This window comes from Primulina eburnea, chromosome 11, assembly GCF_022965805.1.
Source record: "Primulina eburnea isolate SZY01 chromosome 11, ASM2296580v1, whole genome shotgun sequence".
In the NCBI taxonomy this organism is placed as follows: domain Eukaryota; kingdom Viridiplantae; phylum Streptophyta; class Magnoliopsida; order Lamiales; family Gesneriaceae; genus Primulina; species Primulina eburnea.
The window spans coordinates 10,925,296-10,942,313 of record NC_133111.1 but is presented as its reverse complement, the minus strand read 5'-3'; the positions used below and the strand labels follow the sequence as shown (position 1 = coordinate 10,942,313).

The 17,018-nt window shown below is 39.5% G+C and overlaps 1 protein-coding gene across 1 annotated transcript; it reads right to left on the bottom strand.

Moving 5' to 3' along the window:
- Positions 1–14,740: 14,740 nt before the first annotated feature.
- LOC140805389 (uncharacterized) lies at positions 14,741–15,454 on the bottom strand. The gene has a single exon (XM_073161661.1). The coding sequence runs from the start codon at positions 15,452–15,454 to the stop codon at positions 14,741–14,743; it is 714 nt and encodes a 237-aa protein (XP_073017762.1).
- Between the last annotated feature and the right edge of the window lie 1,564 nt (positions 15,455–17,018).

Sequence of the window (17,018 nt, the reverse complement as noted above, 5' to 3'; positions counted from 1 at the left end):
CCTTAAAGAATAAAGATCTCATATCTTGAAGTTATAAGATTCCATATATTAAAGATATTATGACTCTCATATCGAATACCAAATCTACACAAGATCACATCATAAATTAGAGATTATTCTCAAGTCTAGAAAGGCAAAACATTAGAGATATTAAAAAGGAAATAATATCAAGGAATTTTAATTCCTTTCAATCTCCCCATTTTTGTCTTTCTGGACAAAACACCCCAATCATGGTTATACAGCTCAACTCCCCCTGAGTTAGCAAATCAGTGACTCAGCCAACTTAGTTGTCTCCCCCTGAATTCTGCTGTTAAGCATTCCCCTAATGAAAAATATCACAGGTGTTGTATGTTAGATGTTGCAACATTCAGATCATAACACCGAAACTGTTCATTTCATTAATCAGGAGCACCAAAGATTAGAGAAAATAAAAGGACAACTAAAGTAAGAAGGACTACAAAAACAAAAGAAACACTCAAAATCTCCTTTATCCATCATTACTGCTATCATCATCTTCATCATCTATTTTGGCTCCACTGGTTCCAGCTGTATCATCTACTCCCCCTTTTTGTCCAGAATGGATACTCGCAGCAAGTAGAAGCTCATAATCAGCCACTTGATTTTCATAATGATCGATGGTCTCCTTCGCATGAGCAATCTGTTGTCGACCATAGGCGATTTGAGCACGAATGTAGGAGAGAGATAGTGTAACATAACCAGCAAGAGGTGTCGGGGGCAGACTAGATATGCCAGGCAGAGGCTCAGATGTTGTTTCAACAGTGTGGCCAACATCTGCAGCAACACTCGAACCCAGCCAAGGCAGATCGATTCTTCTGTTGCCTTTGAAGTAAGCTGGTGAAATCTTTAGGGAATCGCCAACAGGGCAGAGCTCTTCATCAATATCCGGAATGAAACCTTGAGATTCCAAGATTCCATAGATTAGCGAAGGGTAAGGCAGCTTGGTTTTCTTGAAGTCACCTTCAGCATATTGCAATGAAGTCTTGAATACCAGTTTTCCAAAGTTAAAGGCCCGTCCGGTTCCAATAGCAAATAGCATCATGGCCTGTGATCGAGTGACCGTGGTAGTGTTGGTCGATGGAGTCCAGTTCCAAATAGCGGTTTTTTGTAGCACAGAAAAGAAGGAGGTGAGATTGGCGGCACTCAACTTCTTGGGATGATCAGGGAAAACTTGGACCACACCTCCAGTAAGCACAGTGGTAACAGCATGTATGTCCAGATCCTCTTCAGCCTCTTCAATATCTGGGGTGTCATAAAATGCATTGATCACAGTCGGTGAGAAATTGTAAATACGATCCCGAACGAACACTCTGCCATATTTCACCGAGTCCTCATCTGCCACACTCCTCAAAAGATTGCAATAAAACTCCAACACAACTCGGCGACAGTAGGGCATGACTGTGGTGACAGTTGAGAGCATCCTTAGGCTCTTCAAGAACTCAATCAAATTATGCTTTCCATACGCATCAAAATCAATGTTTTTCTCTTCAATCAACTCTCGATGAATAAATAGGGGCCACAATGCCAAGGCCTCTTTAGAATAAAACTTCGGGGAGAAGGACTTACTGAGATCATAATCAGCAGAGTTAGTGTTGTGCTCGGTGTTGTCAACATTCACCTCAACACCGGCATCAGCATCAGCAGCATCATCTTCAGAAGACTCGCTAGATTCAGAGTCAATGTCCTCAGATGCATCATCACCTTGTTCCTCAGATTCAAAGTCAGATACAGACGATGAGGAGGAGTCATCAGAGGCACCAGGCCGGTTTTGCTCGAATTCCTTCATCATTTCTGAGTCAGGTTCATCCTCCTTAGCCATTTGTTTTCGGGCGGCCTTATCTTCTTTGAGCTGAGCAAGAAACTCTGCCAAAGATTGTTCATCATCTTCAGGTTCACCAGGAGATTGTTCTTCTGCAGCTTCATGAGAGTCCGTGATGGGGTTTGGTTTTTGACTACCAGAAGTAGAACCAGATTCCTTAGCAGCAACAGTTGGTTTGGGGCGAGCCACCAACTCAAAATCATCATCATTGGAGTCGTCTCTAGATGAGAAATCAGGGTCCAGAATAAATGGGACGGTGGATGCCCTTGGTTTTTTGGTAGGGACAAAGTTTGGATCGAACCCTGCTTGTCTCTTTGACTTACGGCGCATAGGAACAGGGGGAAAGGCTCTATTCACGGCCTCAAAATTTGGGGGATCCTCGACATTGATTTCGTTCCCAGGTTCACCAGGAGCGATCATTTCCAGCAGGATTGGTTCTTCTGGTACACCCACAATTTCCAACCCTTCAACATTGGTTTCAGCTGTGGGTGTTGGGTCAGGTGATTTTTCACCCATGCTTGCAGCCATTTCACTCCTAATGTCGTGAGGATCGAAGCCAGCCATCTGCGAAATAGAGAACAAAAAAAGTAGTGTGGATCGAGGAACACAGGGAATCGCGAAGGCAAAGATAATTTTCGAGAAAAAAATGAATAGTGAGAGCAGGAGAAATTTTAGAACGTGCGGGAAAATACTAAATAGTAAAGTTATTCATCATCTATTCCTAAGTATTTAAGTACGCCCCTCCAACGGTAACATTCTTTCGAGCCGTGACTGCAGCCCCTTTCCAAATCAGTTTTTACTCTCACCCAACGGTAACTTTCTGAACCAGTGTAATCATTCTTTCAGGAAAATCAGGCAGGATGAACGCCACATCGAATTAACCCCACTAACCGTTAGATATCAATGTATTTCAAAATTGGGTTGGATAGGGTTTTTCTTCGTATTTCATTAATCAAGAACTGATAGTCCACTGGACATGATGAATTTACATAACAGTAATATGAATAACTTAAATTTATGCCTAAAATATGATAAAAAATGAAATACTCACGCATGTGATCAAACTGTGATCAGTCTGTAGTTAGGTGTTGGCAACACCTCTTGGCAACACTCACAAGTTGGACTCAAACTTTCTTGAACATTTTTATTTCAGACATGGTAGCTCTCACTCTAGAGGAACGGTCTTCATGGGACTCCTCTAGGTAGCTTTTTCCTTCTGGATTTTGACTTAGAAGTGGTAGCTCCCACACTAGAAGAACGGTCTTCATTGGACTCCTCTAGGTAGCTTTTTCCATTTTCTTCTAAACAATGTTTTTGTTCCATTTTTTTTCAAATTCTTCTCCTCTTTTCTATTTTTCACCTTATTGCTCAAGAATTTTCTAAGTCATTGTCTACATTGGATAAGATCATGTTGGACACGAACATCCTCAACAGCTTTACGACTTAGATTGAGCACACTCCATACTTTAAAGAATTTTGATAGAAAGTTTCATTCACAACTGAGAGCACACCATTCAGTATCCTTCACTTGTACAGGCTTCACACAAAACAAGATGTATGCAATATGTCTAGCATCCTAAACATAAAATGCACATGCATGCTGAGTGTTGTCCACAGGTGTTGTCACACCGAGGACAACATCCGTGAGTGATCATTGTGTTCACAAGCTGAGAGACTTCCTAAGATTGGAAAATCTCTCAAAATCCAATGGTTTTGTAAAGATATCAGCCAGTTGGTTCTCAGTTCCAACAAATTCCATTCGAATCATACCTTTTTCAACCAAATCTCGAATAAAATGATGTCTAATGTCAATGTGTTTCGTTCGAGTGTGTTGCACTGGATTTTTTGAAATATCAATTGCACTTGAATTGTCGCATTATACAATTAAAGTGTCACTGTTGAATCCATAATCTTTAATCATTTGATTCATCCACAGAAGTTGGGAGCAGCAACTAGCAGCTGCAACATACTCAGATTCAGCAGTGGACAAAGACACACAATTTTGCTTTCTACTATACCATGACACCAAATTGTTACCAAGATAAAAACACCCACCCGTGGTACTTTTCCTATCATCTAAGTTTCCAGCCCAGTCAGCATCACTAAATCCCACTAAATTCGTGTTTATTTCTTTGGTGTACCACAAACCTAAGTCAACTGTTCCAGATATATATCGCAAAATTCTTTTGACAGCCTTTAAATGAGTGACTTTAGGATCAGCCTGGTACCTAGCACACAAACATACACTAAACATGATGTCGGGACGACTTGCACTTAAGTAAAGAAGACTGCCTATGATGCTGCGATACTGGGTGTTGTCAACACCTGCCGCAACATCGTCTTTGGACAATTTTTCAGTCGACCCCATTGGTGTTTTCATGTGTTTAGTGTTCTCGGTAGAAAATTTTTTCACCAAATTCTTGGCATACTTGGATTGACATAGAAAGATACCATCATGAATTTGTTTAATTTGCAATCCAAGAAAGAAACTTAATTCTCCTACCATGCTCATCTCAAATGTGGTAGACATGCATTTAACAAATTCATCAACATGCTTTTGAGAAGAAGCACCAAAAATGATGTCATCCACATAAATTTGACACATAAGAATATCATGCTTCGATTTTTGAATAAAAAAGGTTTTATCAACCTCATCTCGTTTGAAGCCTAAGTCAAGCAGATATTCAATAAGCCTACCATACCATGCTCTTGGGGCTTGTTTAAGTCCATAAAGTGCCTTCATCAACTTGTAGACATGGTTCGGGTGGTGTGGATCTTCAAATCCTTTAGGTTGGCTTACATAAGCTTCTTCTTTCAAGATGTCATTCAAAAAGGCACTTTTTACATCCATTTGATATAATTTTATGTCCATGTGACATGTAATAGCAAGTAAAAGTCTGACCGATTTAATCCGGGCAACAGGGGCAAATGTCTCGTCAAAATCAATTCCTTCAATTTGAGTATACCCTTGAGCAACTAGCCTAGCTTTGTTTCTCACAATAATTCCAGACTCATCAGTTTTGTTTTTAAAAATCCTTTTGGTTCCAATAATATTCACATTATCAGGTCTGGGAACCAAATCCCACACATCATTCCTAACAAATTGTTCAAGTTCCTCATGTATTGCATCAACCCAAAATTCATCTTTTAAGGCTTCATTTATATTTTTGGGTTCAATGAGTGAAACAAAACAAGAGTGACTTACTTGAGAGTATACGGAAGTCATGCATACTAGTCCCATCATTTTCCGATAGTCTACCTTCTCCTTTCTTCTAGTTTGCATTCCTCCAAAAGTTTCTCCAATGATCTGAGATGATGGATGATTTTTCTGAATCTTATTGGGAATATAAATCTCTTCATTGGTTACATCGTCATCATTCTCAGTATACTTTCCTAGTTCATCATTTGATTCTGCCAGTGCAGGTGTTGTCTCCGGTGTTACAACACCGGGTGCAACATCTGTGTTAGGCAGTGTCTCACTTTCGTTCAGCAGCCCATCAATATCATCCTCGTTTGTTTTTCCCGTTAGATCTGCAAGATCATCAAAAACAACGTTAATAGATTCCATAGTCGTTCTTGTTCTCAGAAGATTATACACGCGATATGCACGACTATTAGATGAATAACCAAGGAAGAAACATTTGTCACTTTTAGAGTCAAACTTTGCAAGATGGTCTCGGTCATTCAAAACATAACATACACACCCAAAAACATGAAAATACTTAAGGTTCGGCCTCTTTCCCATGATGATTTCATAGGATGTCATAGTAGAACCACTCCTTAAGTACACACGATTTGAAATATGACATGCTGTGTTTAAGGCCTCGGCCCAAAATCTCTTTGAAATATTCTTTGAACTTAACATGACCCTAGCCATTTCTTGCAGTATCCTATTCTTCCTTTCGGCTATTCCATTTTGTTGAGGAGTCTTAGGGGCCGAAAATTCATGAGTTATCCCTCTCTTTTCACAAAATGATATAAAGTGTGAGTTTTCAAATTCTTTACCATGGTCGGTCCTTATCTTACCAACCCTCAGATTATGTAGATTAGTAATCTTAGCATGTAATTTCTTGAAAACATCAAATGTATCGGATTTTTCTCTAAGAAATCTTACCCAAGTAAAGCGAGAGAAATCATCCACACAAACACATGAATACTTCTTACCTCCAAGGCTTTCCACTTCCATTGGACCCATAAGATCCATGTGCAAGAGTTCAAGACACCGTGTTGTCCCAAAGTGTTGCAACACTTGATGGGTAACACGTGTTTGCTTACCTTTTTGACATGCACCACAAACATACGGAATTCCAGAGGATAAATTAGGCATACCTCTCATAGCATCGTACTTACCAAGATTCTTTAATGTCTTGAAGTTTGCATGTCCCAATTTTTGATACCACAAGTTTAATTCACTCACCTTTGAATGATTGCATACTAAGTCCTCTCCAAGTTGATAGCAATTATCAGCAGAACTTGTACCTGTCAAAATACTAGTATTAACATTATCAAACACTTCACAATTGTCTTTATCAAACTTAACATGCAAACCGTCATCACAAAGTTGACTTATGCTTATTAAGTTTGAGTTAAGCCCTTCGACATAAAGCACATTGTGTAGATTAGGAAGTCCATCAACATTCAAGGTTCCTTTGCCAGCAATTTTTCCTTTAGCACCACCACCATACGTCACATGACCACTCCTCAGTTCAACATAGTCAATCAAATGGTCTTTAGAACCTGTCATGTGGCGTGAACAGCCACTGTCAAAGTACCATATTCCTGCAATGTTAGTCTTTAATGAAGTATAAATAACGGAACATTGAATCTTAGCCTTTGGTACCCAAACCCTTTTTACCGTCGGTTTTCTGTTGACAGTGTTGCGCCGGGTGTTATACAACACCTATGGCAACACCTGTTCTGATTCCCATCTCTTGTAATCATCTCTCAGTTTAAAGCAGTAGGATTTGATATGACTAGGTCTAAAACAATAGTGGCAGATAAAGTGGCGTTTTCTAGATTTGGACTTCTTGGTAGATATTTGCCTTTTAGATGGAGCACCTTTTTCAGTGTGTGTAGCTTTCGAGGTTTCAACACTTCCTTTGACAAAAACAGTTGGTTTTCTCTCAGTATTGGAAGATTCTCCAATTTCGAACAGACTATTTGGATAACCAAGTCCAGCTTTGTCATTCTGTCCAATCATCAAAAGTGAATCAAGTTTGGATGAACTTGAATTCATCTTGGCAAGAATCTGAGTTGCTTCTCCAAGTTCCTCTTTGACTTTGCATAATTACAGATCTTTCTTGCTTAAGATTACTTCAAGTCGTGATATTTGTGACTTTAGCTCAGCATTCTCTTTGGAGAGAATTACATTTCCTTTAGTTCTTTTGATCCAGTCTTCATATAGTTCTTCGTACATCGTCTGCACACTTTCTAGAGTGACTTCATCATCATCTACCTCTTGAGTTTCAGACTGACTTGTCTCCGCAAGGGTTGTAGAATTAAGACATACTGAATTCGAAGAGGTGTTGCGGCCAGGTATTGCAACACCTGTGGCAACACCCAAAGGATTGATTTGCATTGAGCGTTTCTCCTTGATCACAGAAGATAACGATGTGTGATTTTCAGATTCACTTGATCCTTGATCATCATCAGACTCTTCATCACTCAGGGTGACAGTCATGCCTTTGTTTTTCCTAAGTCGATTGGCACACTCATTGGCATAGTGTCCATATCCCGAACACTCTCTACATTGCACTGAATCTAGGTTTCTGACATTTGATTGGATTTGCACTTCGGTTTTTGGTCGAAACTGTCCTTTCATAGGAGTAAACTTTTGAGCTTTTGCAGAAGTGGTGATGTTGGGTAGCACAGATTTCTGCCCACTTTTTTTCTCCTCTTTCATGGTCTTCAAGTAATCACCGAATTTCTTAGTAAACAGAGAGATCGATTCTTCACCTAAATCAGACTTTTCCACCTCTTTTGATATTTGAAGGATTTCATCATAAGCTTCGGTTGAGGCTTCAAGGGCTATTGTTTTCTGATAAGTGCAAGTTTTGCACTTAATTTATATTAGAATCCATTTTGAATTATGCTTGTTTCGAACAGAATTATGAATTTTTGGTTTGTTTTTGTTGTCATTTCAGGAATGGTGAAAACAGCGGACACGAAGCCAAGTGAATCAAGAAAACAAAGTCATTGCCATAACCTTCGGACAGTAGCTCGCGCGCCCCAGCGCGACATCTCGCGCCATTGCGCGCACTGACATGCAAGGCATCACCCCGAGAGCGACGCGCCCTAGCGCGACTTCTTGCGCATTCGCGCGCACAGCAACATTTCTCAAGGCAGAATGTTACGCGCCTTAGCACGTAATCTCGCGCCACCGCGCGCGCAGTTGCAAAGCCAAAGCCAGAGAGTCGCGCGCCCTAGCGCGTAACCTCGCGCCTCCGTGCGCGCACTCACATCTTACTCGGCAGAACACAACGCGCCCCAGCGCCAGTTGTCGCGCCATAGCGCGCGCCGCGAGTTCAGAAAAGTATAAAAGGCCGCGAATTAGGTCATGGCAAAAAAAGAGCCGCCGTGAGGAGAAAACACACGAAAATACACCATCTTGGGAAGAAAAAGAAGGCGAGAGGAAAGTACTGAGAGGCGAAGATCGATTACAACTACGAAGAACGACGGATCTGGGGACAGAGACGACGCTTTGGATTTGTTATCTTTTCCTTTGTCTCTTTATTTTATTGCGTGTCGATGCCTAGAACTACAAATATGTATTGGTTTCTCTTGGATTTCGTGATGAACTAAACTTCCATTCTAGAGAATGACGTAACTCTGTGGATACGATGATTTGACATCGTTGTTTATTTGATTGAATTCCGCTTTCATTTAATTGTGTTCTCGGTGTTTACTGCACTGCAATTTACTGGCCATAAATTGTTTGTTGTTTGATTAATCTTATAACTCGGGAGAGGGACTAGGATTATAGATCATTAGAGACACATCGTTAAATGTTTATAGCGTTCGGAAGGCGTATAACTTTAGCGAGGCTTAGTAAGAACATTGTTAGCATTTATCTATGAAATGTAGATTCTAATTAGGAATAATTGAATCGAAGTTGATAGATACACTTTATTCATCACTTGGGAAAGGGTGAATAAAACAATCTAAGTGTTCTTGGCCATTAATTGATTGGAATTCAGGAATATAAATTAAACTGTGAATAATTATCGTGGAAACTTTGTGAAATCATTTCTCTAGATATTTTCTCTCATTATTCTCTCTCAATTCGGTGACTTAATTAATTCATTGTTTTCAGTTAATTCATTCAACCAAACCAACCGTTTATTCAATCTTTCTAAATAAAGTTGAGACTATTTTAATTACAAGAATTGATATACAATTTTACGCACACTCCTCGTGGGATCGATATCTGTACTCTAACCAGTACTAAAACTTGACACCGTATACTTGCGGTTGGAAAAAGCGCAACAAGTTTTTGGCGCCGTTGCCGGGGAGTGTCAAATTTGCATTTATATCAATATTGTTACCAATTAGTCTAAATTTTAATTTAGAGCTTTTATTTTATTTCATTTTTGACTTATTCACTTTCTCTGTTTGACAGTGCATGCTAAGATCGCACAGCCCTGATTTGCTTATTTTTGATCCGGAGATCGAACGAACTGTGAGAAGATTGAGAAAAGCGAGAAGGGAAGAAATCAAAGCGATGGCTGATAACAGAGAAAACGACAGACAGATGCCGCCTGAGGCTATACCAATCAGAGATCACTTTCGACCAGTGATCAACACGCACTATTCTGGCATTGCTCGAGGAACCATCAATGCCAACAATTTCGAGCTTAAGCCCGCATTGATAAACATGGTTCAACAGAACCAGTTTGGGGGAGCCACTACTGCAGATCCTCATCTACATCTCAGAACATTCTTGGAGATTACGGACACGGTAAAAATAAATGGTGTTTCTGATGATATTATTCGACTGCGCTTGTTTCCTTTTTCTCTCAGGGATCAAGCAAGAGGATGGCTCCAATCACTGCCATTAGGGAGCATCACGACATGGCAAGAGCTGGCGACGAAGTTCTTTTCTAAATATTTTCCACCTGCGAAGTCTGCACAATTAAAGATTGAGATCAGCACTTTTAGACAGACAGACTTCGAGCAGTTGTATGAAGCTTGGGAAAGGTATAAGGAGTTGTTGAGGAGGTGCCCAAATCATGGATTTGAAGACTGGGTACAAATCGAGCTTTTCTATAATGGATTGAATGGTCAGACGAGTACAACTATGGATGCAGCGGCAGGTGGCACGATCTTTGCCAAATCTCCTGCTCAAGCCTATGACTTGTTTGAGCAGATGACTATTAATAGCTACCAATGGCCGTCTGAAAGGTCAGGAGTACAAAGGACTGCTGGAGTTTATGCTGTGGATCCTATCACATCACTGACTGCGCAAGTATCAGCATTGACTACACAGATAGCAACTATGAACAAAGTGAGTACATCAAATTTTGAGGGACCTTCAGTTGCCGTTGAAGAGTCGCATATTCCTGAAGAAGTGCAATACATCAACAATAAGAACTTTGGAAGCTACGGAGGATATCGAGGTAACCCTCCCCCTAACACTTATCACCCTGGTTTGAGAAACCATGAAAATTTTTCTTATGCAAACAATAAGAATGTGTTGAATCCTTCACCGGGGTTCAACACATCAAATGGGGAAGGGAAGCCATCATTTGAGGATTTAGTTGGAACGTTTGTTGCTGAATCTGGAAAGAGAATGTCTAGGACTGAGTCTAGGCTTGACAGCCTAGAAACCCACATGGCAAGTATTGGTGCTACTTTGAAAATTCTGGAGTCGCAAGTTGGGCAAATAACGAAGCAACTCACATCACAACCATCAGGTGCAGTGCAAAAGAATGCAGACCCAAATATGAGAGAGGTGAATGCTATTTTTATGCAGCATGAGGAGATTGGAGTGGTAAGCAAAGAAGAGAAAGTTGATCAGCCGACTCCAAGCAAAAGGAACCGAGGTAAGAAAGGTAAGAGTTATGATTTTGATCAATGCGTTGATATTTCTTTACTTCCCTACCCCCAAAGATTTTTACAATTGAAGGCTGAGTTTCAAAAGAAAAAAGGTCTTGAAGATCTCAAGAACCTACACTCTAACATTCAGTTTGCAGAGCAGGAAGAGGTGGCTTTTACTGAAGAAGATGGTAAGGGGAGGCAAGGAGGTCTTCCCCAGAAGCTGCAAGATCCCGGGGAATTCGTCGTACCATGTGAAATAGGGGGTTAGTTAGTGGAAAAAGCTATATGTGATTCAGGAGCAAGTGTGAATATAATGCCGAGTTCTCTCTACGATAAACTTGGATTGAGCAACATGAAGCCCACGAGATTAAGTTTACAAATGGCAGACAAATCGATCAGGACACCGTTGGGAATTGTAGAAGATGTTGAGCTCAAAATTGATAAATTGAAGCTTCCAGTCGATTTTTTGTACTTGACATGAGGGACAGTCAGAATGTTCGTACCATTTTAGGACGACCATTCTTGGCTACTGCTGGAGCCGTCATTGATTTGAGACAAGGAAAACTGACCATGGAGGTTGATGGTCAAAACATAGAACTCAAGGCTTCCAAGATATCATACGATCCACCATGAACAAGATGGGTATAGTCGGGCTGATGACGTTAAACCAAGCGCTGTGTGGGAGGCAACCCACAATTTAATTTCTTTAGCATTCATTTTGTTTTTATTATTTTATTTTATCTTACGTCCTTAGTTGTTAATTTTACCCACCACCAGATCTATCACCGCCGCAGCCCATGGACGGGGAATGATGATTCGAGCCTCAAGTTCTGACACTCGGGAGCGAGGTATGTGTTGTCATGTTCTTTATTTCTATACATTGAGGACAATGCATACTTTAAGTTTGGGGGGGTAAAATTTCCTGATAGAATTTTTCCTGCAATTTTTTTTATTTCTATTGCTCAGTAGTTTTTATTTACTTTTTTTTATTGCATGTTAGAACTTGTTAGGTAGCGTCATGGATAAGCAAAATGTGTGACCAATGATGAAAACTGAATTGCGACTATGAGATATATATATGTTTATGATAACCTCGGAGTCACAATTATTTTGCACGGTCGTGTTGTTGATACTATCATTGCTTAGAGACAAGTTGCATGCCTATGATGCTAAATAGATGAGGGGATCCGATTCTTGGTAAAACTTGCATGACATTGATTGACACTTCTGCAGACTTAGAAATGATCTAGGCAGTCTTTCACAACATCCTTGGGCTTGTGTTTTTTGTTTACTGTCAATTGTAGCCCGTTGAGCTTCAAAGTTAATTGAGATGCTTACTTTTTTTCGTGCACCTATTTCATATATCATTTTTATTGAAAATTGCATGTGATTGGTTTGTATGAGTTGACTAATGGATTGACGGAAGTCTAGAACTTGTTTGAACACTTTTCGAGGCGAAATACGGATAATATGTGACATAAGAATGATTTAGGCGATCTTTGGAGCCGTTTTGAGCCTTCGAGCCTACCAAATGAACATGATATATCCCTAGTGTCCCATTTTGAGCCGACTAAAAATCAAGTGGTGTGTGTCAATGACACACAATTAGCCCCCACTTGTATCTATTCTACATCCCACAACAACTACCTAATGAAGCTTATACAGTTACTGTCTTACCCAATTTTGAGAGAAATAAGTTCATGGGTGTTGGAATGATTCAAATACTCCTTGAAAAGAAAAGAAAAAGTTAAATGTGCTGAAAGGAGTTCAAAAAAAAAATGTGTGAATCAAACGTGGTGAAGAAGAAAATATGGGAAATGAAGGATATGAATGAAAAGAAAACAGTAATTGGGTGGTGAATGAAAATAGAATGAAAATGAGTGAAGTTGATGAAGTTCAAATATTTCTCTCAAATTTTGATTTCCATACCTTTATTGTAGCCGTAGCCTAACGTTACAAGCCTACAAGACCTATTAACCTTGTCACATTTATCCAATATACTAGTGGAGAAAAGTTGTTCAAGTCAAGCCTATGGATACCTGAAATACATTGTCAACGAATATAGACTTTAATCACTTGCTTGCAGGCATCTCATTTTGTGATTTCATTTTTGGCATACTGTTGATTGACCGTCTTTCAATCCAAATAATCACCGATAAAGTCCTATGTGATCTGTGAATGCAAATTTATATTTTGATGAAGTGTAAGTTGAACTGAACTGAGGAATTCTTAATTCTGTAAGGCGAATGGGCATTACGCTTCTATTTGAGCAGTCGATGGGGTAAACGAGCATTGACATATCACACACACACGTGACTCTCGGGAAATCGTGAATTACAATAAAATAGATAAGTCTGAGGCCAATATCACTTTTTGCGAATCCATGACTGCTAAGAGTTTCATTATTTGTTATTTGACTTCCGGTTTTTATTCTATTTTGCTCGGGACTAGCAAAAGTTCAAGTTTGGGGGGTTTGATCAGTGCAAGTTTTGCACTTAATTTATATTAGAATCCATTTTGAATTATGCTTGTTTCGAACAGAATTATGCGTTTTTGGTTTGTTTTTGTTGTCATTTCAGGAATGGTGAAAACAGCGGACACGAAGCCAAGTGAATCAAGAAAACAAAGTCATTGCCATAACCTTAGGACAGTAGCTCGCGCGCCCCAGCACGACATCTCGCGCCATTGCGCGCACTGACATGCAAGGCATCACCCCGAGAGCGACGCGCCCTAGCGCGACTTCTTGCGCATTCGCGCGCACAGCAACATTTCTCAAGGCAGAATGTTACGCGCCCTAGCGCGTAATCTCGCGCCACCGCGCGCGCAGTTGCAAAGCCAAAGCCAGAGAGTCGCGCGCCCTAGCGCGTAACCTCGCACCTCCGTGCGCGCACTCACATCTTACTCGGCAGAACACAACGCGCCCCAGCGCCAGTTGTCGCGCCATAGCACGCCGCGAGTTCAGAAAAGTATAAAAGGCCGCGAATTAGGTCATGGCAAAAAAAGAGCCGCCGTGAGGAGAAAACACACGAAAATACACCATCTTGGGAAGAAAAAGAAGGCGAGAGGAAAGTACTGAGAGGCGAAGATCGATTACAACTACGAAGAACGACGGATCTGGGGACAGAGACGACGCTTTGGATTTGTTATCTTTTCCTTTGTCTCTTTATTTTATTGCGTGTCGATGCCTAGAACTACAAATATGTATTGGTTTCTCTTGGATTTCGTGATGAACTAAACTTCCATTCTAGAGAATGACGTAACTCTGTGGATACGATGATTTGACATCGTTGTTTATTTGATTGAATTCCGCTTTCGTTTAATTGTGTTCTCGGTGTTTATTGCACTGCAATTTACTGGCCATAAATTGTTTGTTGTTTGATTAATCTTATAACTCAGGAGAGGGACTAGGATTATAGATCATTAGAGACACATCGTTAAATGTTTATAGCGTTCGGAAGGCGTATAACTTTAGCGAGGCTTAGTAAGAACATTGTTAGCATTTATCTATGAAATGTAGATTCTAATTAGGAATAATTGAATCGAAGTTGATAGATACATTTTATTCGTCACTTGGGAAAGGGTGAATAAAACAATCTAACTGTTATTGGCCATTAATTGATTGGAATTCAGGAATATAAATTAAACTGTGAATAATTATCGTGGAAACTTTGTGAAATCATTTCTCTAGATATTTTCTCTCATTATTATCTCTCAATTCGGTGACTTAATTAATTCATTGTTTTCAGTTAATTCATTCAACCAAACCAACCGTTTATTCAATCTCTCTAAATAAAGTTGAGACTATTTTAATTACAAGAATTGATATACAATTTTACGCACACTCCTCGTGGGATCGATATATGTACTCTAACCAGTACTAAAACTTGACAACGTATACTTGCGGTTGGAAAAAGCGCAACATTTTCCCTTTATCCTTCCTTTGTAATCGAGGTTCATCTGAAAGGTTCTGAGAGAACTCATTAATTCATCCACATTGATTTTTGAAGTGTGTTTAGATTCTTCAATTGCACACACTTTGACATTAAATCTCTCAGGGAGAGATCTTAAGACTTTGTTCACCAATCTTTCATTGGGCATGGGGTCTCCAAGACTGTGAGCTTCATTAGAAAGTTGTCTCAACCGGCTATCGTACTCAAGAATAGACTCCTTGTCCTCCATCCTCAAGCTTTCAAATTTTGATGTCACCATCCTTAGCCTAGTTTTACGCACGCTCTCAGATCTTTCACAATGTTTCTGAAGTATATCCCACGCTTCTTTAGCACAGACACAATTGGTGATTAGGTTAAACATCCTTGTGTCAACTGATGAAAATATAGCATTGAGAGCCTTGAAATTAAAATTTGAAGTTTGCACTTCATCAATTGTCCATGTACTTTCGGGTTTGAGCCGAGAGCCTCCATCAGCATCCTCGATCTTTGGTGGGCTCCAACCATCAAGTACACGCAGCCAAGATCTTTCTTCAATAGATTTTATAAAGACCCTTATCTTTACTTTCCACAAAGCATAGTTTGAACCATCCAACACGGGAGGTCTAAAAACAGTGTTTGTTGATGCTTCCATTTTTTATTCCTGTGAAAACAAAACAAAACAAGATCTCACTTAGTAGCATCAAGTGGAGGCTCTGATACCAATTGAAAGTTCTGTTCCCACAGTGTGAGTGTGATGAGGGTGATTGTTGTGTGTATCAGAAAGTAGGTGTTGTACGTAGATGCTGTAACACTCACGACAACATGCAGCGGAAGTTTCAGTTTAAGAAGTTAACACACAACTTGAATTATAATAATAATAAGAGAGACGAGATATAAATTTTGCACAAGTATCAAATACTTGTGCAGTGCCTCAGGGCAAAATAATTAACTAGAAAAACTTGTAAGTTTACAAAAACCAATACTAGTGAAAGAATCAAACAACTCCCTTATAAAGGCGAGTAACAAATTGCATCCTAAACATCTAACAAACCGTATAACCAAAATAAATAGCATGCATCAACTGAGAAATAAATGGTCTTCAAACATTCAACACACTAATCAACACAGTGATTGGGTGTTGTCTTCATATGGTGTCAACACTTCCCAGCAACACGTTAACAATAGCACGAGATGGCTTCGATCTTGAAAAACTCTTCGAACTCCTCCGTCTCTCACACTATCCTTTTTCACCCCCGTCTCCTATTAAAGCACACACAGAGTTTTATTAGAAAAAAACTCCTTAAAGAATAAAGATCTCATATCTTAAAGATATAAGATTCCATATATTAAAGATATTATGACTCTCATATCGAATACCAAATCTACACGAGATCACATCATAAAGTAGAGATTATTCTCAAGTCTAGAAAGGCAAAACATTAGAGATATTAAAAAAGGAAATTATATCAAGGAATTTTAATTCCTTTCAAATTGAAATTGGTGAGTTGTTATTCAGTTGTTATTAATTCTGATTATATATTCGGAGTCTACGAAGTATAGGCTACACATTGATATAAAGTTTTCGTAATTTGACGGATGTTGTAAATAGTCTATTATTTGAAGTTAATAAATTAGGGTGAATTTGATGATAGTATTGTGAATTAAATACACCAGAATATTAAATTTTTGAACGATAAGAATTTATAATCGAGTTTTAAATTTTGTTGAATTAATTGTTGTTGGGCTATTTGATGTTAAATATTGAGGTTGTTATGATTGTGTTGATACAGTGACAGTGGTCTGATAATTCTTGTGAATTATTTAGATACATCACAAGCCTCGAGATCAAAGAAATAACCAGATTTTATATATATACTCGATTATCAGGTACATGTCGCCGGAGTTGGGGAGCGACGTATCGTTGATATTGTTGTTCGTTCGACGATATTGCTGTCGCCGGAGTTGGGGTGCGATAGATCGTCGATGTTATTGTTGCAGTGTGATGTTGTTGAGCTTGTTGATGGTTGATTGTCCAGAACGGCAAATGGGGTATTTCTGTTATCATTTCAGTTATATCTTATGTTGTTTTTAATATAATTGTTATGTATTGCGATGATGATTGTTGTGTATGCTCACCTCTGGGGGATGTTTCTGTTGGACATGCTACTGGACTATGCAGTGAGACATGATAGTGGTGAAGGACTAGGTGTGTCTAG

Coding starts and splice junctions, on each gene's coding strand:
- LOC140805389 (XM_073161661.1), bottom strand. CDS start 15,454: ATGGAAGCATCAACAAACACTGTTTTTAGACCTCCCGTGTTGGATGGT.